The sequence below is a fragment of the Chamaea fasciata genome, unplaced genomic scaffold (assembly GCF_029207755.1).
Source record: "Chamaea fasciata isolate MVZ Bird 193981 ecotype frontalis unplaced genomic scaffold, bChaFas1.0.hap1 SCAF_6, whole genome shotgun sequence".
Taxonomy (NCBI): Eukaryota; Metazoa; Chordata; class Aves; order Passeriformes; family Sylviidae; genus Chamaea; species Chamaea fasciata.
Genome location: NW_027094091.1, coordinates 13,960,428 through 13,982,612, shown reverse-complemented (window position 1 = coordinate 13,982,612; position 22,185 = coordinate 13,960,428). Strand labels below are relative to the sequence as shown.

The window sequence follows — 22,185 nt, the reverse complement described above, 5'->3', positions numbered from 1 at the left end:
GTTTTAGTAACTAATGCAGTTTTACAGTGAAAATAGTAAATATTCTGCATGGTAAAACAATGCAGTTTAATACAAATCAGAAGTCCTTTGATAAATTTTGAACAATGTGTTCAACATTCTTGAACATGTATCTAGTGTTCAACATGACAAATTCACTTCATGCAGCTTGTCCAAAATACTTTTTTTTTTTTAAGTGCAAATCAGTTTCATTTTATTTATTGATGGAGAATCTTGTATAGTCTGGATACAACCATAGTGTAGATTTTAGTGCTTAAACAGTGTATCTGCTCATCAGAGATCTGCTGCTAGAGACTCTTCAAGAACCATAGTTATATACTTTTTGGGAGGTTGTTGGTGCAGTTCAGGGTTCTTCCGTTAAAAGGATTTTTTAAAAAGTCGTTGGTGTAAAAAGCAGTCAGACGTGTGCTTTTAGTTCCATCTTGTGTGTGCAGCACTTTAGGTAAGGTTAACCAGTACACCAGGTGTCCTCCTGCAGGGTCACTGCTGCAGCAGCACAGTGGCTTCAGTTCATACCAGAAGCAATCCACACACCTGCACTGTGCTGCCTCATGGATTGCAGCTTTGCACTTGTGTGCATTTTCTATGGAGTGAAGAAGTGCTGGGGTTTCTTTGTTCCTTATTAGTGCACTGCATGTTGTTTTGATGGGATTCTTCAGTTATTTTTATTGGTGTGTTAAGACTGTTTCTAAGAACCATCTTATTATGCATGGTTTCTTTTTGTTTTGTTGTAAGTCTCTAGTTTTTATGTTCCTGTTAAATGGAAAAAATAGAAGTTTTCAAACTTTTTGCAAAAAACTTTGTGTGCTACTATCCCAGTTGTTAATGAAACACTAGGTAAATTGCTTGCAGTTTTTTCTTTTGTCAGAATAATCCTAACATCCTTCTTTCTCCCCCAGAATCAACCTGAACACAAAACAAATATTACAGAACTGACTGAAAAATAGGGAAAACGAAGCCTTTTTTTACAGATGGTCAGCATGAATTTCATAATTAGTGAGGTCCTAATTAAGGAGGACTTCCCCTCAAATGAACTTACCAATTATTTTTTCCCTTGTTTCTTTTTTCTGTTGTTAATGAAGCAGAGTAAATAATTTGTAATAGGAGATCTTTCAGTTGGGCAATCACAGTTAGACTAGTTAATGTAACATACTGCACTAAAATTTCTCAGGTCGTTCCATGCAGTTATCCAGATGCTAAGTCCAGTATGCTGTGCATAATTATTTCTTCAGGAAGAAAAATCAAGTTGAAACTTTTTAGAGCACTTGAAGACAAAATTGGGCAAAATTACTGAAAGTGATAATATTTATAAAGATTTTTTTTTTCCTCAAAATAGCTGATGTGAATGACACAGTGAGTTGCCAGTAGAGTACATAGGGGTAGAATACTGTAGCATGGTGAGCCTTTGAGCCTGCAGAGTTTGTTTACCCACTGAGGATGTATAGTCTTTTCAGGCTGGATGCACTAGTTTATCCATGCCAGATCCTTTATGGAAGATTTTCCTGCATTGCTTGCGATCATTTATGTTCTAAGCTTTTAAAATTATTTATTAATACATAGTGTATGAACTATCAAAACAAGTAAGCTTTTTGTTGATTATAAGAGGTTGCTTTTATTGAACTGGGGTGTTTCTGTTGTGTTTTCTAAGCTCCATGTAGAAATTCTCTTGGTGTTACATAAAACTCAGTGTAGCTTAATAGTACTGTTTCACATTCATCTCTGTATTTTTGAGACCAAGGTAGTAGTTTTGGAAATCTGCTCTTTTAAGCAGATTAAAGCAAGGTGCATTATAAAAATATAATGTGGTATATATAATACCAGGAGCAGCATATATTCAGCCATATAGTTACAATTTACTGGTTATTTTCACCTGGTGCTGTGATACATTTCCATGGAGCACATTCCCTTGTGTAACCAACATGAGGTATAAATTTACGGCTGAATGGGTCATGTGGTATAAAATCGAATTGTCAACTACATAAAATAGTTAAATTAAGAATATATCTTTCTTAGCAAACCAAAATAATGTGTTCATTTTCACTCAATTTGCAGTTGTTGTGATGTGAAATTTGTTGCAGTTTTTTAAATCCAGGAGTAAAAATTAACAGGTAGTTGTGATTATCTGTGAGTACTAGAATTTGTATTAACATGTAAGTGCCATGTGAGTTGTATGTGGATTAGAAAATAATTTGTCAGTCCTTACTCTGTTAGAGTTTGGTGCTCCCAGGTAATCAGTACAGTTCTGAAAATAGATCTTACCGTGCAAAATGTGAGAAATTATACTTTAATCTGGTTGTATGTATTGGTAGCATACCTTTCTGTGTGTATTTTTGCTCTGTGAGTTACTCAGTTGTCTTGCAGAATATGTATGATTTGTAGGATATTAAATATTCTGTATTTACACTCATTTTTTGTTAGTTTTGTTTTTAAAAACCTGTTAACAATTTCAATGTAGCTTAAAAATGGTTTAGAGTAGAAAGGAAGGTCTGTTCTTGGTGTAGATTCTTTGAAGATGAAATTATGTAAATCGTGTCCAATTTAGCTTCATGCCTTAAGGTGGTGAGTGGAGGGAGTAATCATAGTGTGCATCCTCATCTTAGGTGTGTTTCAGTATTTTCATTTTTTTTACTCTGTTAGTGATATGATTCTGTAACTGTATACTACTGTCAGCATCACTACCAAAATGAAGTTATGAAGATTTTCCTCACTTCTTGATCCGTAAGGAGGATTGGGAGAGGGATGAGGAAGGGGCACACAGTATGAAATAATGTGGATAAGTTGCCATTAATTGTGTTACCTTTCAGTTCCAAGTACCATGCTATAGAGCATTTTTTGTGAAGTTTTACATGTTTTTTTTCAGTGGAATATGTTATGTAATTTCTAGTTAGGACTATTGTACTTTATGCAGTTCCAATTATTTTCTGTTAATATTAGATATGTTTGTAACTAGCTATAGTTTTACCATATCTTAATGACTTAGCTGGACTCAAATGACTTTTTTCCCAGATGATGCAATCATTTTTATTTTGAAATTTAATTATTCTTGTATACTCGTTAAAAGCTATTGTTGTTGAATATATTTGTATCTAAATTTTCCAGGTTACACAATATCTGTATAATTTTTTTTCCAGGAAATTTGAATGTTACTCTTCAAGTGTGGGATGTAGGGGGACAAACGATAGGAGGCAAAATGCTGGATAAATATATTTATGGAGCTCAGGTACAGTATAAATGCTGATAATTGTATCTATAGCAATGATATAAAATTAATTGAAACTTTGTTCTTAAATTATACATGCATACATACATTATATATAACTTTTAGTCAATTGTTTCATAAATCTCAAAAATGTTGAATGTCTGTTCAATCTAAGCTTAATTGATATTAATACGCTGGTTTAATTTTGGTGTGCAGCTAATTTTTTAGAGCTGACAAAAAAGCAAAGCAAGTGTGTGCATTTATAGAACTGAATAACTTCCAAGAACAGATGGTTGTTTCCAGGCTTTGTGTCTTGAGTTAAGAAAAGCAATCACAGTAAACAGTAAAGGCTATTTGGATATCCACGTGGTAGATAAAGTGGCTGCTTTCAGAACAGCTGCCTCCTGGGGGGACAAGGTAGAAGGAGGAAATTAAGAGCAATCCTACACCATTAAACTCATACATGCAACTGGGGTTATAAGAGGGCAAACAAAAGGAGACAACCAGGTAGCTAAATATTTTTGCAGAACTCCTGTCCAATGAAAATTAAGTTTATCTTCAAGTTAACTAAGCAACTTAAAGTGGATGGTAGGATTAAGAGCTAAGTATTATAACTGTATCTTGAGTCATGAGATGATTTAGGAGGATGTATTATAAATGCTAAACTTGTTAGCAAGAGTGACCTAAAATGTACTCTGTTCCTTAATTTGGAGTTTGTAATGAGAACAATAGGCATAACGTGTGCTATTAGATGATGTTATACAATGCAGGAGTGGCTCATGAAAGAGATTGGGATTTATTAGTTAATTGGATAAAGAGAAACTTGTCAATGTAACATTTTGTCACTTTCAAAAAAAGTCAATATTTTTAGCTGTTGCATCTGTTTTATGGCATATTTTTTTTTAAATAAAAACCAATTTGCTGACCTGTTACAGATCTACTAAGTAATAGGAGAAAGTGGCTTCCATGACAGAGAGAATTTGATTAATCACAAATTGTTGCCATATGTCCAAAGTAAATTTAATGAAGGAAGTAAAAGGCTATTAGCTTTGTCTGTATTGAATATGGTGATAAATTTAGGAGTTTCTTACCAAAAATAGCAGGTCAAAAAGTTAATGCCAGTGCCTGAAAGTGCATAAACAGTTGATATCAATAAGACTAAAGTTTGATTTTTTTTAGTCATTCAGCACACATTAACAAAACCCCCCTATGTCCAATTTCTTAGTCTTTAATCTTCCCCCAGTCCTCTTTTAACCCTACTTTTTTAAAAGGACTAGTGATTTTTCTTTCCCAGTGTTGGCATGTATTTCCAGTGTCTGTAAGAGGCTTCTTATCATCAAAGTTGAGTTCTACTACACTTTCTATTAGCTTTGTAACAGTGCCTGTTAAGGATGCATAAACTGTCTCTAATTTCATCTATTCATGAAATGCTATGAATACTTTGGAAAGGCACTGCTTTCAGTTTATTTCTAGGTTTATTTCTGTAAGCTTATTTCGTGTTGAACATCTGTAACTTTTTATAAGAAAAAAGTAGAGAGGCAAAGTAGAACAAGTAGGAGTATTTATAAGGGAAAATCCTTTTAAATATGGATAAAAATTCCTGTGAATGGACAACAAGACAGCAAAAAAGTAATTAGGAAGAGGTAGCATGGAGTTTGTGAGGGTAAAATTTGCACAGCCAACATGATTGCTGTCTGTGGTTTGATGATTAGCTCTGTGGAGAGGAGAGCAGTGGATGTAATTTATCTTCATTTCAGCAGGGCCTTTGACATAATCTCCTATAGTACTATTACAATATGTAGGTGCAGGTGGAATGGGTGGACCATAAATTTACTGAAAATCTGAATGGACAGCTGGATTTAAAGGTCTATAGCTCAATGTCTTACTGATGCCTGATTATAAGCTTTATTTCTTAAGGGTTGGTACTGGGATTGTGTCTTTTAGTAATTCTTTTAACAGTGGAACAAAACATTGTTTGTAAGTTTATGAATAGCGCCAGACTGGGGAGGAAGGGTCACTGTGCTGGAGGGTAGGACTGCTACTGAAAGAGACCATGACCAGCTGTAGGAGTGAACCAACAGAAACCTTGTGACATTTGGCTGATGACAGATACCAAGTCCTCCACCTGGTAAAAAAGAATCTTATGCAGCTGGGAATCAACTGGAGAGTGTGCAGTGAAGGGCCACAAAGGTGATTAATGGTCTGGAGCATCTCTCCTGTGAGGAAAGCCTGAGAGAGCTGTGACTATTCAGCCTGGAGAGTAGAAGGCTAATCAATGTATATACATCCATGAAGGAAGGATGCAAGGAAGAGAGAACCAGGCATTTTTCTGTAGTGTCTATTGACAGGACCAGAGCAATGGGCACAAACTGAAACACAGGGGATTCTTTCTGAGCACCAGCAAACGTGAGGATGTGAGGATAACTGAGAACTGGCACAAGGTGACCAGAGAGGTTGTAGAGTCTCCATCGTCAGAGGTAATCAAATGCCATCTGGACATGGTGTCACCCATGGCTTTGGGTGACACTGCTTGAACAGGAGCATTGAACCAAATCAGTTCTAGAGGTCCCTTCCAACCTCAGTCATCTGTGAAATGGCTTTGGAGGAAAAAGCTCTTGGATGAATGTCTTATTGAGGTAAAAACCAGTTGAATAAGAGTTTACAATGCACCCTTGCAACAGTAAAAGCTAATTGAGTACTGAGCTAAGTTAGTAAGAGTGAAGTAGTTAAATCAAGGAAAGTGAATATCATGCTGTCTGACATTTTTGAGGTGACATTTGAGTAGTGTGTTCAGTTTGGGGTTTCCCAGTGCAAGAAAGCCTTTAAATTACTGAAGTAATTTGAGTGAAGGTTGCTACAAAAAACCCACATGTGCCAATGATATGTTGCACTTGGTCAGTGTGTGTGGTGCAGCTGGAATTTCAGACATCTTGTTTATAAAGTACACAAACTGTACAGATAGAGATAGAGCAGATGATTTGAATCTGTTGCAGAAATTGCGTTCATCTCTGTGTTCTTCAAATCTAAATAATTCAGATCTAAAGTGTATGTGTTTGTAGCATACCTACAGTAGGCATTATGCATTTATCCAGTATTTGCAGATGCCCACAGCTCAATATCTATCTATTTGATCACTGAGAGATTCAGAAATCATGTAGCTGAATTCTTATTTTTGTACTCAGAAATACATGTGTACGGTAGGCTGACTTCTAAAATCCTATGGCCAGCTGGAGATAGAAGTTTAGAGGATCTAGAGCAACTGAAAAGATTATGGTCTACAGTTCATCTGATCTTGGTTGAAATTTGATCAGGATATCAAGAAGAGTAAGTGGAGCATCCATCTGTACTTAACTGCAAAAACTTGCCACTGGAGGTTTCCTTTTCTCTAATGAGAGCTGAGTCAATTCTCTAGGATAGATCTTTTGGTTAGGATACTGTTAAGATGCCATATTTTGATTGAGATCCCCTATTTCTTGTGCCATGTTTTAGAATAAGAATGGCAGATTTGAGCATGAGAACTTGCCTAATTTGCTTGTATGGTTGCAGTTGGAGAAATTGCAATTCACTTGCTGTCTTGAAGCAGTTGCTTTCCTCCTGCCCATTTTTCTCTGATGTTTCTCATTTAGAACAATGTAGTGGCTGTGTCCCATCTTGGTAGCTGAATTTCAGTGGTGAGGCAGAGCAACTCTGCAAGCTGTGGGGAAAAAAGAGCTTTTTGTCCTCTATAAATAAAAGGTAATAATAGTCAATACCAACTGAAAGCTGTTTAAAACTGCCACATTTATCTCAGAATTGAGGGATGCTGAGAGTAATTGTGCAGTCAGTTGCCGCAGCTGTACTGATAGAGAGTAAATAATTTAGTTATGGCAACTTAATCAATCACAGGTATGCCCACATCCTCAGTATCAGCAATGACAGCAGTGGTTAAGTATATGTGGACTGTAAGCTACTTTTGTTTGCAAAAAACCTCTGTTTTCATCTGCGTATTTCTGCAACAATTAAGTTGCTCTTTGCTAAATTAATATTCTGTTGCTGGAAAAAATAATATAGAACTTTGGCCTGACATAATAATAATAATAATAATAATAATAATAATAATAATAATAATAATAATAATAAAAAATAATGATGAAAATTTGAAAATTAATGTAGTTCCTTGGTGCAAAAGTCAGTCATAGGATGAGGGTAGCTGCATATAAATGAAGAAGAAAACGTGCATTTTTAATTACTGTTTTCTCTAGCTTTCTTTTATTGTGACAAATCTTGACATAAACTTGGCATGTCTTAAATTTTGATTATCAGTGCAAATATATTGCCTGGTTACAACATTTCCATACTAGGAGTTCAGTTTTGAAATAACATTGCTGCTGTTTGCGTGGTAAATCTTTCAGAACCACTCCCATATCTTACTTGTAATTACTGCCCCTACCCACATATCTAGTTTAAATTATCTTTAAGATCTGGCATATGCTACGTCCTAAATTGGCTTGTTAATAGGAGTATGCAGACCCTACCTTCTCCAGGGAGCAGCAAATAATTTCTGCAATATTTCCAGTGACCTATTTTTGAAAATGCTCTATAATTCCAAAACAAAACGCACTCACATATGCACTAATGTAGGCAAAATATCTCTCTTACTAGAGTGCAATTATGCAAGCAGGGACTATTTGCCACGTTGCTGGAGACGAGAGAATAAATGTGCTTTTCTTGGCATGTCGTCGACCATGTGTTTGAGACTTTTTTCATGGCAGGGAAATATTTGTGTAAAAATGCCAGTATTCATTTTCCTCCTTAATTCTTCACACATAATAGGGAAACAACAGCTTTTATGCTGTCTACTTGGTCTTTATTCCATATACTCTAAGATTGTGTAAAATATGATGTATTTTTCTTGAAAGCAATTATTGAATTTCTCTGTTAAAAAGGTGAAATAAATTTTAGCCATGGAGTTATGACTAGTCCTTCATTAATGATCTACATCATACTAAATTGCTTGCAGAATGCTGTTGTGGTAAAAATCTAAGCAGAAAGTATTCTTTATGACCTGGATGCCATGCTGCCTTTTTTTTTTTGCCTCTCTGTGATGCAAAAATATATACTTTCCATCTTTTTTTCTTTAGTGTGGCAAATATTGACAAAAAAATGTTTAAGGAAAGAATGTGCTTTAGTGAGATCATAGAGGAAAGGATGTCAGCTCTAGTTGCAAACTTTGTTAAATGATTTTTTTCATGGTAAATCGTTTCATCCAAAGGGGTAGGTAGGCTACAGTTGTCTAGAGGATGTGATGCAGAGTAGATTTTTGATAAAGAATTGATTAGAAAGATTTGGCTAACCTTAAATGCTCACGCATACTTATTTTTTCTCCATCTAACTCTGATTAGTGCTGAAGTTGGTTTAGATAGTCTGCTCTTCTGCAAGCTAGTGAGAGAACTTGACAGCTGGTGAAAGAAGCATTACTGTGTGCTCTTTCTCATTTACAGCTTTCAGCTTTGTGGCTTTTTTTTTTTTTTTAATCTTTACCACACCTGTGCTTTAGGTTGTATTTCTTTTCCACTGAGCATTTATTAACACAAGTATGTCCTTCCTGAAGCAAAACTTAGATTGTGAGACAATTACATACGTGCCCAGGCATTTGGGTAGTTATAAAAATAGTTATAGGTGGTGTGTTTCAGAGCTTTGCTATTCTTACAGTCTACATAGGTTTTTATTTTTTTTATTTTTTTTTATTTTTTTTTTGTTTTTGTTTTTGTTTTTTGTTTTGTTTGTTTGCTTGTTTTTGGTATGTACCCTTGCTATAATCTCGGTGTGAGTTAAACCTACCTCTACAGAAGGCCGGTAGTAAAACACTCTTTTAAGTAGGATCAGCTGAGAGGTGGAACTAGGCTGCTCAAGGATTTCTTGACTTCCTGCTTGTAATTTTCTAAGGATGGAGACTCGGCAACTTCTGGTCAACCTGCTTTATTTTCCTCATGGTGAAAAAGCTTTTCATTAGATATGGTTTGAATTTCTCTTTTTTCAGCTCATGCCCACTGAGTTTTACCCTGCCATGCCCTACTGTGAAGACCCTGGCTCATCTCCTTTAGTGCTTCCTCATGGGGATGGGAAGGCTGCTTTTAGGTCTTCCCAGGACCACTTCCTCTCCATGCTGAAGGATTTGGGTTTTTTCATCTCTTCCTCATAAAACAAGTGCTCCAGCCTCGGGTTATCTTGCTGACGCTCTGATGAAGTTACTCCACTTTTCCCATGTCTTAAGGGACCTAGGGATGTATTCTGACTGGATGTATTCTTTTACATATGATCCGACAAGTGCTGAATAGAAAAGTTCCCTGATCTGGTGGCTGTACTTCTGCTAATGCAGCCTAGGATCAAGTTGGCCATCCTTGCCGCTAGGGAATGTTGCTGGCTTGGATTTGGCCTGCTGTCTGACAGGACCTGCAGGTCGTTTTCAGTTGCTCCCTAGCCAGTCATGTATTACTCCCCTCAGCCTGTATTTTTTATTCCTCCCCAGCTGCAGGACTTTGCACTTATCTTTGTTGAATGTTGAAAGGTTCCTGTTCATCCATTCCTTGAGCATGTCTGGATATCCCTTTGTGGTAACTCTGCCCTCAGGCACATTGGCTGGTCTTCCCAATTTAGTGGCTTCTACAAACTATATATAAAAGCATATACAAAGAGAACTCCTGTTATGTTTTCTTAAAACCTGTACCAGCATCATCATGCCTGCCATAAGTCATGCATTTGTTGAAGCAGTTCGATTTTTTTTTTCTTCCACTTTTTTCATATCAGTCATGATTTCTAAACTTATGATACTGTTGCTGGTTTCTTCTAGTGTACCCTTTTTTTGACATTCAAGTGTCCAAAGATGGATGCATTATTTCACCTGGAATGTTTTATGCTAGTGTCATATTTGCAAAATAAGCTCGATGTATTCAGCTATGAACTGTAACTCCTTGGTCCTATTATATGGAACTTGCCCCAAGCCAGATGCTTCTTATTGTGGACTTGATTATTGCTTCCTTTGAACTTGTCATGGTATTTGTTGAATTGCATACTATTAGTTTTACACTGTTTGTCATCACAGGATCTAAACTCTTCTCAAATAGTCTCACAGTCTGTACTAATCTGTTGTCAAATGTGAAATTTTAAAGTAAGTGTACACTCTGTTTTGTGATCTAAGACACTCCTTGTGATCTAAGACGCTCATTTTAACTATCAATTAAAAGTGGTCCCAGACAAATTCCTGAAAAAAACTTGGAAAGTCTTTTCTATTGACAGTAGGTCATTGACCCAGCTATTTTGGTGTGGATCATATTGTTTTTTCAGAAAATTTGTGAAAATTTCATGTGAGAAACAGTGTGCAGATGTAGGGTTTTTTTGACAGGTGTGAACTCCATGAGAACATGTGTGCCTGAAGCCAATTCTGACTTTATTCCTCGTTTACAAGATACTGACTTTATTAAGGTGTAGTGGAAAGCAGGAGCAGAAGACTCAGTAAGATCTGAGAGCTGATCTTAGAATTGTGGAGGGAATGGGGATGAAATTTGGACTGTTAATAGGCCGTGCTTTATAATATTAGATATTTGTGCTGGGGAGTTGTCAGTAGTGTCTGCTTTGAGTATTTGTCACCTGTAGCTTGGCCCAAAACCTTTGAGTTCTCCTTTTTGAGTTCTCACCATGTCTTTAGGTTCTCTTCTGAAAGTTTGAAGCTTGCCAATACTTCTTACTTATCTTCTACAACACTGAAGGAATGGAATCTGGCCTTTATCCCCAAAAGAGAGCAGAAACATGACAGACAAAGTGTAATTTTTATCTTTCTATTAGTATGAAATGCTATTTTGGGTTTATCATAAAGAATATGCAGTTTGTAATATTTCTGATAAAACTAATTGTGCTCTTGACTGTGTTGCCATTTTTTTTCTGCAACGTGAATTTGAAACACATGAAATGCAGGAGAAATACTGTAAAAACATGTAGAGTATAGAAATTTATAATTCCTTTAACTGACCCTCAAAAGATATGATGCCTTTATTTGGTAATGCTCTATTTTATGACAATAATAATTTAGATTGATGCAAGTATTACCGTGTTAAATTCTTTTACAGGCTGTAACATTTTAAACATGTCTTTTTATTTAGGGTATTCTCTTGGTTTATGATATTACCAATGGCCAGAGTTTTGAAAATTTGGAAGACTGGTATAACGTGGTAAAAAAAGTGAATGAAGAGTCAGAAACACAGCCACTTGTGGCCTTGGTTGGAAATAAAAGTAAGTTACTCATGTTTACATGTTAATTGAAATACTCTGGGTGTGGTCTGCTATTAAAGAAACAACATAAGGTATATATATTTAGCAAAATGCAACTAAATACCATCTTGTGTGTGTTTGCTGTGTACAGATGATGTATTTGGGTGTGCTTCAGGATTATGGCTCTGGGCAGATAGGTTATCCTATGAGACTTGCTGCATCCTGCTTTGCCTAGCCTGCAGCCTCTCCCTGTGTCCTCTTTGCTGGGAGAGCAGCACACGGGAGTAGAGAGATCACTCACCCGTGTTTGAATTTGATAGGGCCCCAGGATATAGCCATGGCATGTGTGTGCAATGGGGAGCATTTCTGGATGTAGTAAAAGGCATATTTCATGGTTCTTTATGTTAAGAGACTGCTGGGTTAACTATGGGTACATGCTTAAAAAACTACACTTATGTGTTAGGCATAATACTCAAGAGTTGCTTAGCAGACTTTTTTAATGTTTCCTGTAGTTGTGCACATCAGGTGACTTACTTTGTGTTGTTTTGGGATTTTTTTAACCTCCTTTTTGTGATCACGTAAGTGTGATGTAACGGTTTTCTTCTGACCACCAAGATATGTCTCTTTATAGAATCATCACTTAGATAGTTTCCTAATTAGATGGATTCCAAATTTCCCCATTTCCAACTACAAAATCTAACACAAACATCCTTATTAGCATATCTGATGTCTTGATCCCGGCTTTCTTACCCTTTTTTCTCTTGAAGATGATAAAAGCAACATATAAAAATTTTAGAAACAAAGTGGCAGAAGCAGAAACATAATTTTTAGACAGCACAAATACATTTATTTGAACAACAGAAAAATATTGGATTTTTTTTTTCACTTTCCAAGTAATTTGTTTCTGTTATAGTGACCATGTCATGAACAAACCTGAGAAAAGGACCTTATCCAGCAAGTTGGAATTGTTTAAAATCATTTGAAAACAATATAGAGTCAACACTCACTCAGAACCATTAATTGTGGTATTGCTACAGTGATGCTGTAACATTTTATGGCATTAATTATGAAAGACTAATTTCCTGTGAAGAAAACCGAGAAGGTCTTAGAGTTACAATATATAAATAGTACTTCTGAAAGTATAACACTGACAGTGTTGTACTCTGGCAGACCAGGGTCAATAACAGAGATTCTGTTGAGATTCAAATGAAAAATATTTTTCACTGGTTTCTATTTTGCCCTGAAATTGGACTTCCTAGCTGGAATCCTGCAAATTTTTGGAACTTTTTGCAGTAAGATACACTGTGACATAACATAAAAAAATGTTCCTTTGCTGAACTGACACGATAGATGTAGAAAATGATACATGGTTTTTATTTGGAGGTGCTTTCTTTCTGGGTTTTTTTCACATTTACATGCCTGCAAATCTTTTAATATCCAAGTGTTTCCTTGGGAGCATCTGGAAATAGAATCTGGGTTCCTAGGTGGGTTTTCAGATTAAGGCTGACACTGATTAGTGAAAGGGCTTTCATTTTATGAAAATAGCAGCTGAAGGAACTGTGCTTGTGCCTTGTTTTCCTTCAGAAGCTGTGTATAAAGAAAAGCAGCAAAACATTGATTTCATGTGGTGCTAAGGATGTTTGTTGCTGTTGCACATGTTGAACATGCAGGGGATACTGTTTATAGAAGGGTTTTTTTGCTTTATTTTTATTTCAGCATGATAGAAATTAGACTTTGAAAAGTATATTGCTTTTCTGAATTCTATATCAGGATAAAAATGTCTAGGAGGGCATCCACTGCAATACTAAAAAATTAGTAGTCTTTGAGAGGAAACTGTAGTCAGGTTCCTGTTGTTACATACATAGAAAGCAAGGTGTTTTCGTAGAATCATGGTGTTGACTCTCACATATTATGAAGAGAGAAAACTACTGGTACTAACAAATTATTTAGGAGGAACCACTGTGTTCAACTTCTTTACTTAGTAAATGATAAAACACTCATATGCAATGCAAGAGCAGTAATAGGTTAAGAGCCAGGAAAAGCCATTTGATGAATTGATGAACTTACTTGACCTCATGCATCATTTAGGAGAAATACTCCAGTGAGTGGTTTCTGTCTCAGGATTGTACTTGGTTTTTTTGAGCTGTGCATGTCTTTTAGGAAAATATCCAGGTGAGCTCACTGAAAGACTAGAAATGTCAATATCCACAGGCAAGTTATTCCAACACTTAAGTTTCTTTCTGATAAGCTTTATAATTTGCCAAGAACGCAGTTATTTTCATTCATAGCAACTGGAAAGCTTTGGGTCACTCTTTAGATACCTTGATAAGAATTTGGAAGCTCAGCCTCTGTTTTGAAACTTTGGCTTAAAATTAGTTACTTAACTTGGGCTGTCCTTTGTCTGTTTTCTCTTCCTAATACTGTCTGAAATGCGTGTGTATTTTTTCCATTTTGGGGGAGATACACGTGGATTCTCTCTAGGAAGAAAGCTACAGCTTGGAAGAAAACAAAAATATTTTTCTACACAATATGGTACAGAAAACTGTACACTTGAATTCTATTAAATGAAAATAATTTCCCTGGATAATTTTGTCATTGAAAGCAAATTATTTGATACATAGCAGTATATGGTGCGTAATTGTTTACTACTGTTAAGTCATGTGGTTTATAATTAATTTATTAGTGGTTTCTAGTGTCAGTTTGTAGTCATTCTGTTAAATGTTAAGTTTGCAGGGATTTCTCTGGTATTCCATAGAACTTGAAGAAATTTTTAAGTGCTGATTTAAATTAAACAGTGCTTGTGTTCACTGGTTTATTGTGCATTGCAATGGATTAACAGCATGAACACAGTAAGCTGCTGCTTCTGTTTAAAGCAAGGTAATTAGCTTCAGAAAGGTGTCAAGGTATTAAAATGTCCTGTTGTGATTGTAAGAAGTTAAGATTTACTCATGAAACAATGAAAAGGTGATTTCTCCTTAAAAAGCTCCAATCAGGTTTTTTTTGTTTGGTTGGTTGGTTGGTTGGTTGGTTGGTTTTGGGTTTTTTTTTTCTTTTTTCTTTTTTTTTTTTTTCCTTTTTTTTTTTTTTTTTTGTTAATCAGTAGTAGCTAAAATGAAGGACTGTCATTGCCCACTAATTTATTAAAAATAATAGGGAGAGCAAGAGCTTCAGAAATGCAGATCTCTATTGTAAAACCAGTACTTTATTTAAGCTGTCTGGGTTCCTTCTGGGTGCTTAGTTTCAGTTTTCATTCTTTTTGCCCTCCTGTACCTTTTTTCTTTTTTTCCATAGCTTGTCCTACACATTTGGTCAGAGAGTAGAAAACTGATTTGAATGAAGATCTTGCCCAGATCAGCTTTCTGCACCTATGTTTGGTTATCAATTATTCTGTGTCTTTCCACAGATTTTTGTCTGTGTGTTTGGTGAACAACAGAAGGAATTACAAAATTTAATGTAGAACTATTTTTGCTAATTTAAAGTCATAAGAACTTTATAATCCTGAACTTTACAGCTGCAATTGAATCTTAAATTTTACTTTCCTAGTAACTTACATTGTGTTATTTATTTATTTGTTATTAAATACAAAGTATATTTGAAGTGTGCTTATATTTGTATTGCTAGTACCACTTGCTTTGCACTGCTAATTGGGGAGTAAACCTTACTGTTAATTTTAACTTATGTTTTAGAGTTTTTATGCAATAACTCAAAACTTTTGTATATATGTTGCTGTCAAATAGTTTGATTTGTATGGTATAAATGAAACTATAGTTATCAAGTGAATGAATTGTGTTTTGTGCACTTAGGATCTTTGCTTAAATTAGGTATTGATAAAGTTCAGTGATCACAATGGATGTTCTAGTCATTAAGTGTGAATTAGAGAGAGTTTACCATGCTTCATATGACTGATGTGTTTTCTTCCTTTCTACCTTGACTGCTTTATATATTTTCTTCTGCACTAATCTATAAGCAGTCTCCTCAAGTGTCATACCAGCATTTTCAGTGGATATATTGTAAACAAAAATTAACCCAGGTTGCATGGGAGCTATACTCATTTTGATTTATAGCTACCAAGATGGTCTTAGGGCAGTGGTTATCTGTAGCTTATATAGGGGGTAGGAATTATCAGGTACCAGTGTATAGTGGCTAGATGAATGATTTCTGTTCTTAGAGATATTAACCAGATCCACTCCTCAATAAAGACTAATAACTCAGATTTTTAAACAATCTTCATGACAGATGAGGGCACAGAGGAGAATGCATCAACACTAATTAAGAATGTTGACCGTTTGTTCGTCTTAGCCATGATTAATTGATCTTGGAGTGCTATCTCTGAACAGGAAGTGGTATGCTGTTACATTGTGAAGTTTAAAGGTTACATTTTAGTGTACCCTTTAACTTGCCCTTATGTACAACATAAAATGTTTTTACCTATCTTATCTGAGCACAGAAAGAAGCATTTTTCAGCCCAGCTACAAATTAACATTTGGTGTACTGCGTGCTAGTGTGAATCTGGCTGGTCGTGGGACTTGCCCAGTCTGCTTTTTGACTCTGTTGCTGCATTATATATTTAGTCTCCCCTGTTGTACTCAGAAGGTTTCTTCATTAATACTCACTTTGAAAACCCTTTTTATTTAAATTCAGAGCTATGAATTCATTCTCTTGTCCCTGCCAACCTCCCTGTTTTCTGTTCTTGCTTCCCATGGGCTTGCTCTTTTAAGGTCCTTCATCTCTAATTAAGACAAGTGTTGAGCAGCTGATGCGAAGACCCCTGTTCTTTAGAGTCTTATGCTTGATTGAACTAAAGTTCCTGTATGCCTGACAGCAGGTCACCTGAGCCTTTGACATGCTCTTGGGATTGGAGGGTAAACTACTTACATGTAGAGACTCCCCTAAAAAGAAAACCTTGTCCTGTGCAACTCATTTGAATAAATGTAGAATGATACCCTGTTTTAAAAAATATGTATAGAATGTTTGTCTCAACCAGCTTGTAAGACAAACAGAAAATTGCAATCTTATGGATTTATTTGTTTCAATGGTCAGGTAACTTTATTAAAAATTACTTTTAGCAAGAAACTGAAGTTAAATGGAAGGGAAAACCACAGGCGAAAATGATCTTTTATTCACCATAATATTATATATCCAACTCCATGTCTCAACGTGCTCTGTATTACTTTAGCAGTGGAAGCTACCTAGAAGCACATGCATTTTTGAGGGAGAAAACTGCCTTGCTTGTTTGAGAAAGCATCTATCTTGCAAGATTTTGATCCTGAATCATGCTTAGCTTAACATTAATAGAGCTGGGTACCATCCATGCTAAAGAGATCTATTTAATTATGTCTGTTAAACTGCCATGTGGACAAAGTCTGCTAAACTGTGATTAGTAGAGAGAGCTTGAGCCTCAAGTGCTGCTCTTTGGAAAGGATCTGAGCTCACAGAACATTGTACAGAACAGAAGAAGAAAGGTTTATTGCTCTTGTGTAGTATTTACCTTGCCATTTTGTGTTGTCTGTGAAGGGAAAACACCTGGCAGGAAAGATTACAAGGATCTATGCGTATGTATTCCATTCTGGCTCCAGTCTTCATGTGACTTGCTGTGATAAGTGTATCTGTTGCAAAGGGTTGCAAATCAGCCCATGTTTTACTTCGAGCCGTCTATCAGAACCCTTCACAAAATGATCTCTTGGATGAGAAGGCAATGGATACAAAGCTGATAAGTCACCTGATTAAAGTCAAATTTTTCAATTTCTGGCCTTTCTTAGAGTGCTGCCGCCATTGTTGAAGCATGTATACAGTATACAGTGAATCCTTTCTCTCATGCTGCTGAAAAGATAATTAGTAATCCTTACCAAATGCCTGTATTAAGTCCAGATAGTATTAGTTATTAGTGAGCTTGCTTTTTGATTTGTGTTCTGCTGCAGTCTGGGGTTCATTACAGGGTTGAAGCTGAACAATATACACAGTTTGCACATGGAAGATGTGTTACTGTTGTACTGCTTGTCTGACTTTGAGATTTGTACAGCTAGACAGAGCCCTGCCATAAACAGGTGTATTTCTATGAAAATCTGTCAATTTACATTCATTTGAACCAGGGCAGTTTAGATCTGTGCAAACTATTTGCAGAAAATAATGTTTTCTCATTGGGGTCATAACTTGCTTTCACAAGAAAGTGCAAATATTCATTAACTATTCCAACTAATAAACAGTTCTTGGGCTACACTTTTTTTATTTTAGTGACAATGAATAAACTGGTTTCCTCTTTCTACATGTAAAATCTTGAGGCTGAACTTGAGGTTTTTGTTTTCTGCCCTTGAGTTTTGCCTTCTGTGACTAACCAAGAACCACAACCAAGTTCAAGGACCTGGTAGACAGTTGTTAGTGTAGTTGGAACTCAAACACCAATGCTACAGAAGTGCCACTAAATAATATATTCTCATTCCCTAACAGTTATGCTTAAATTGAGAAAAATCTGTAGAGATGTCATTGAAAAATGCAAATAGAAGTAAACTGTTTAAATACAAAGGTTAGAACAGTATATGTATCATATTTTTATAATAATACACAAATGCAATGCTGAGAGATCTCTTACTGTTTCCATGGATTTTGTCTGTGGTTTATTTAGCAATGTAGACATACGCCCAATAAAAAAAGATGCTGCATAAACTATAGTTCAGACTGAATGTGCTTCTGTTTTTGGTTTAGGTAGAAATGTTTTTTCTGGCTGCGTCCTTCATACTTAGGTCTTCTTACAACAAATGGAAAGCCCTTAATTGTACCTAAGGGAATAGTTAATCTACAGTGGACATATGGTGGACAAAAGCTGAGTCTAGTAAATGAAAAAAATTATAAACAGAAAATGTGTGAATGTCTGCACAGTCTGAGAGTCATGGGAGATACTGTGCTGTTGGATTTGAGCTTATTTTAGGTTAATTTGCTATTCTTTTCTATTAGTATATTAATAGAAGTCAGTGGAGCATAATATACATAGTTTAAAACCCAGTCAGATTTGTGTCTGTTTTATTGGATTGAAAAAAAAATACCTGTTTTTAAAACAGGGCAGAATTTCTTTTCTTTGATGGTTGTCCTGCTCCTACCTTTGCCACATGACATAACTGCAATTTTGATTTCACTAGTGGGGGAAACTCTCTGAAATTTTTAAAAGTTATAACATTTGATTGGGGTAGTTAATCAGTGTTAACCCTGAGCTGCTCTTGGGCTTTATGGATTCAAGCATTATATGTGGTTGCACTGCTCCAGCAAAAGGTTAAGTATTAATGGAAAATGTTCACAGCTCTTTTACTCAAAGAAAACATGTTACTTGTAAGTTTTCTTTTGATTTTACTTTTACAGTTACATTGAATGTCTTCATTCATTTAGCCATCCATAAAGCAAATATTGTTGCACATGCAGTGGATAATAAGTCTTTTTAGGACTACTTGTGTGGTATGTCACAGATCATTAACTGCAAGTAACCACCTGACTTGAGGGAAGTCTGGAAGCATCATTACAGTGAAGTAAGCTTTTATTTCTGTATCACTGCAGCACATTGATTTGTAGGAATGTCTCCATTAGCTACTGTGGAAATATATTCTCATATATTATTATTGAAGGAAGTTGATGAGAGAGGATAACCAAATTTCGAGTGTGAATAGGGCATTAGTATTAGGATTTTGGACAAAATGGAGGAAAAGACAAATGCTATTGTAACATTATTTTCTACTTAAAAGCTAGATAAGTCAGTAAACTAATCTTTTTTTAAAGCTTTAGAATTTAAGAGTCAGACTGATAAATATAGCAACAGTTGTACAGTGTTTATGTGTACTCTGCAACTTCAACTGAAATGCATGTAGTATTTAAATATATTTAATATTCTGTATGGGCAGAAAGTGTGGAAGAGAAATTTATTCCTGATCAGCAGGGAAAACTTCAGCTTTTTCTACTGATTTCAATGAACCAAAAAACAAACAAAAAAAACCAAAAACAAACAAAAAACACCCCCCCAGACTTCTATTGGAAGTAAGCAGTTATTCCACTTCAATTTAGAGAATGGGGGATAGTCTATGCTAATATGAGGAATAATCATAATGGATAACCTTCACTGTCTTTGTGGTATAGTATGAATGGTGTGCACGCAGATTTAAGAACAAAGAAGAAAAATTACAGGGACTGCATTGTATGTATATCTTTAAATTGCGTAATTGTCAGGACATCATCATGTTTGCTGGAGTTTTGCACGGGAAGTGGAAATTAATGGTACCATTTCAAGTTTTGCCCACAGTTATAGCTCCATTCCTGAGACATTTTGGGTTTCTGATACCTGTTTCAGTACAGGAACATGTGTACTCTGCTAAATGTGTGGCTTTTTTGATAGAGCTTTAAGCATATTAAGCACTTAAAGTTACGAGTTTTTCATTGTTCCAGTACTTGAGAAGGTGTGTTTTGATGAGGTACCAATTGTGCTGCAGTTTCTTTCTGCATTCTACTTGTGTGTATTTTATAGTTCATGATTTTTTGAGGGCAAAAATGGTATTTAAAAAAAAAAAAAAAAAAAGACATGGCATTACTTATGTGTGTGTAATACGAGACTGTGAAGATGTTACCATGGGAGTAACTACCTGGCAGTATCAAACAGATATTTGAGATAAGCCTGCTAGTTATATGCAGAGAGTATTGTTGTTATTTACACTCTGTGCTTCCAGCTGTTGTGGTTCAGAGGATAACTTCAAAATATGCTTGCTTTCAAAGGAGAGATCTAAGACTTACCGTTAAATTCAGTTAAAAATCAATTAAAATTTACTGCAATCTTATTTACTTAATCTTACTGAAATCCTACTGAAAAAGGAGGGTGGAGTACAGTGATGATGAATGGTAAATTAGTAATTTCAAAAATACTGAGTTCCCTGTGAAATTATCATGACATATTTTTGCTTTTTTAATGCTAGTTTTTTTCGAAAGTAGTGCTTAAGATAAAATTTTTTTATTTTTTACATGGGAGTAAATTTAGAGCACATTTAGTGAGCTACTCCAAGTTTACTCTGGTGTTTTCATGCTAGCCCCTAGTTTTTAATATTCTTGTGGATTACCTTTTTAAATCTGTATACTATGAAGGTTTTCTTTGGTTGTAAATATTGTCCAATATGTTTATCTAATTATGTGTGATAACAGGAATATATCATGCTGGTATAATACTAGTATGTGATGGTAAGGTTTTGAAATATGTGCAGAAAGAGGAATAACATCAACTCTTTCTGACTTTGACTGGAGAACACTCAGTGATACCTGGGTCATACCATTTAAAAACTAGCATCAGGACTATTGCTTTTTGTTTCATATGCTAAACAAAAAAGAATTAAAAAAAAAAGCTACAGCCTAAATAGTTGAATGGAACATACAGAACAGTAAAATGTCTTTGGAAAAGCTTGCTTTTGAAGAATCCAGGGATATAATGATGATGTGTGTTTTTTTTTTTTTTTTTTTTTTTTTTTTTTTTTTTTTTTTTTTTTTTTTTTTTTTGTGGTGGATAATTTAACAAGAAGGCTGGAAAAGCCATGATTTGTACAGATAGCACACCTTTGATACTGTGGACAGAAGGAGAGACCCTCATTCCTAAAACCTTACTTTATACATTTACAGGAGACTTTGGAAAGTAATTTTGTGTAAGCATGCAGAAGAAAGCAGTGAATAGGTGTTGTTGGCCATGCCGTTAAGTTGAACTGTTTCAAAAATACTTTTATGTTCTGCTCATAACATAGAAAATGGTGTTATGTTGGAGTCTACTTCGTAATCTCCCTTCAAAAGCATTATGGAAAAGCTTGACGTATTTCGTTTTGGAGATGCCACTGTGATGTCTCATGGGATCTGCATTTGTATGTTTCTCTCTTCATTCTCCTACAGGCTTTGCTCCTGATGCTATGGGTAGAAAGGCTGGTTTAGCTTTTGTCTTATTTTCCCATTATAATCTTTCATGATGTAGGTCTGCCTTCCCCTTAGGTATGATAGGACTTCGTGAGAGTAATACACCATGGATACTGTCCAACTGGCAAATCTAAACTTGGGAGAAAATAACAGTGTAAGACAAGCACAAAAAACCTTCTCACAAGGCACCATACTGATCTTTCTGAATCAAACTATTTGGTTCTCTTCGCTGGAATTTTTTTTAGGGAGTCAGTTTTATATGGAAAAATGAATCTTTTTGAGCAGAAAAAGTAATTTTTAGTGTAATAAAAGAGCCCTAGTAGTTCTGATGGATAGTTCTGAAATAGTTCAGCTGTAGAGAATTTCCAGAGTTTTTGAATTTAATTCTATGTACACTGTTGGCTGTAGAGAATTTCCAGAGTTTTTAAATTTAATTCTATGTACACTGTTGTGGTAGTTTTTTTTAATAACATTACCCTGTGTACTTGCAGATGCTGTAGAAAAGAAGCCTAATCTGGTTGTATTGTAACTCTGAGATGTTGAAAATGGTTCAGTGTGCAGAGCAGTGATGATTCTTTCCCAATAATATTCAGTACTGCTTCAAAGAAAATTTTTAAAGAAAATTTTTAGAGAGCACTGTATAAACCAGCTCTAAAATCTTTTATTTCTTAAGTTGTCTCAAGCTGCACAGTAGAAGTAAAGGAAACAATATAAGGAAAGAATAAAGAGCAGTCATTGTAGAGGTCTCTATTGCCAGCTAATATACTGCCTAATTAATAATTTAGCAATTTTATTGGGCTGGCTTCTTAAAG

General features: G+C 35.4%; 1 protein-coding gene across 6 annotated transcripts in view; it reads left to right on the top strand.

Annotated features, from left to right (window-relative positions):
- Nucleotides 1–22,185, top strand: part of RAB28 (RAB28, member RAS oncogene family) — a 62,801-nt gene that overhangs the window by 9,219 nt on the left and 31,397 nt on the right. For all 6 annotated transcript variants that reach the window (XR_010721407.1, XR_010721408.1, XM_066185468.1 and 3 more), the window contains exons 3-4: nucleotides 3,150–3,238; nucleotides 11,353–11,482. Coding sequence is in view for 4 of the 6 variants with exons in the window: in XM_066185468.1 (XP_066041565.1) it covers nucleotides 3,150–3,238; nucleotides 11,353–11,482 (219 nt within the window). In the remaining 2 variants the exon portion in view is untranslated. The remainder of the gene's footprint in view (nucleotides 1–3,149; nucleotides 3,239–11,352; nucleotides 11,483–22,185) is intronic.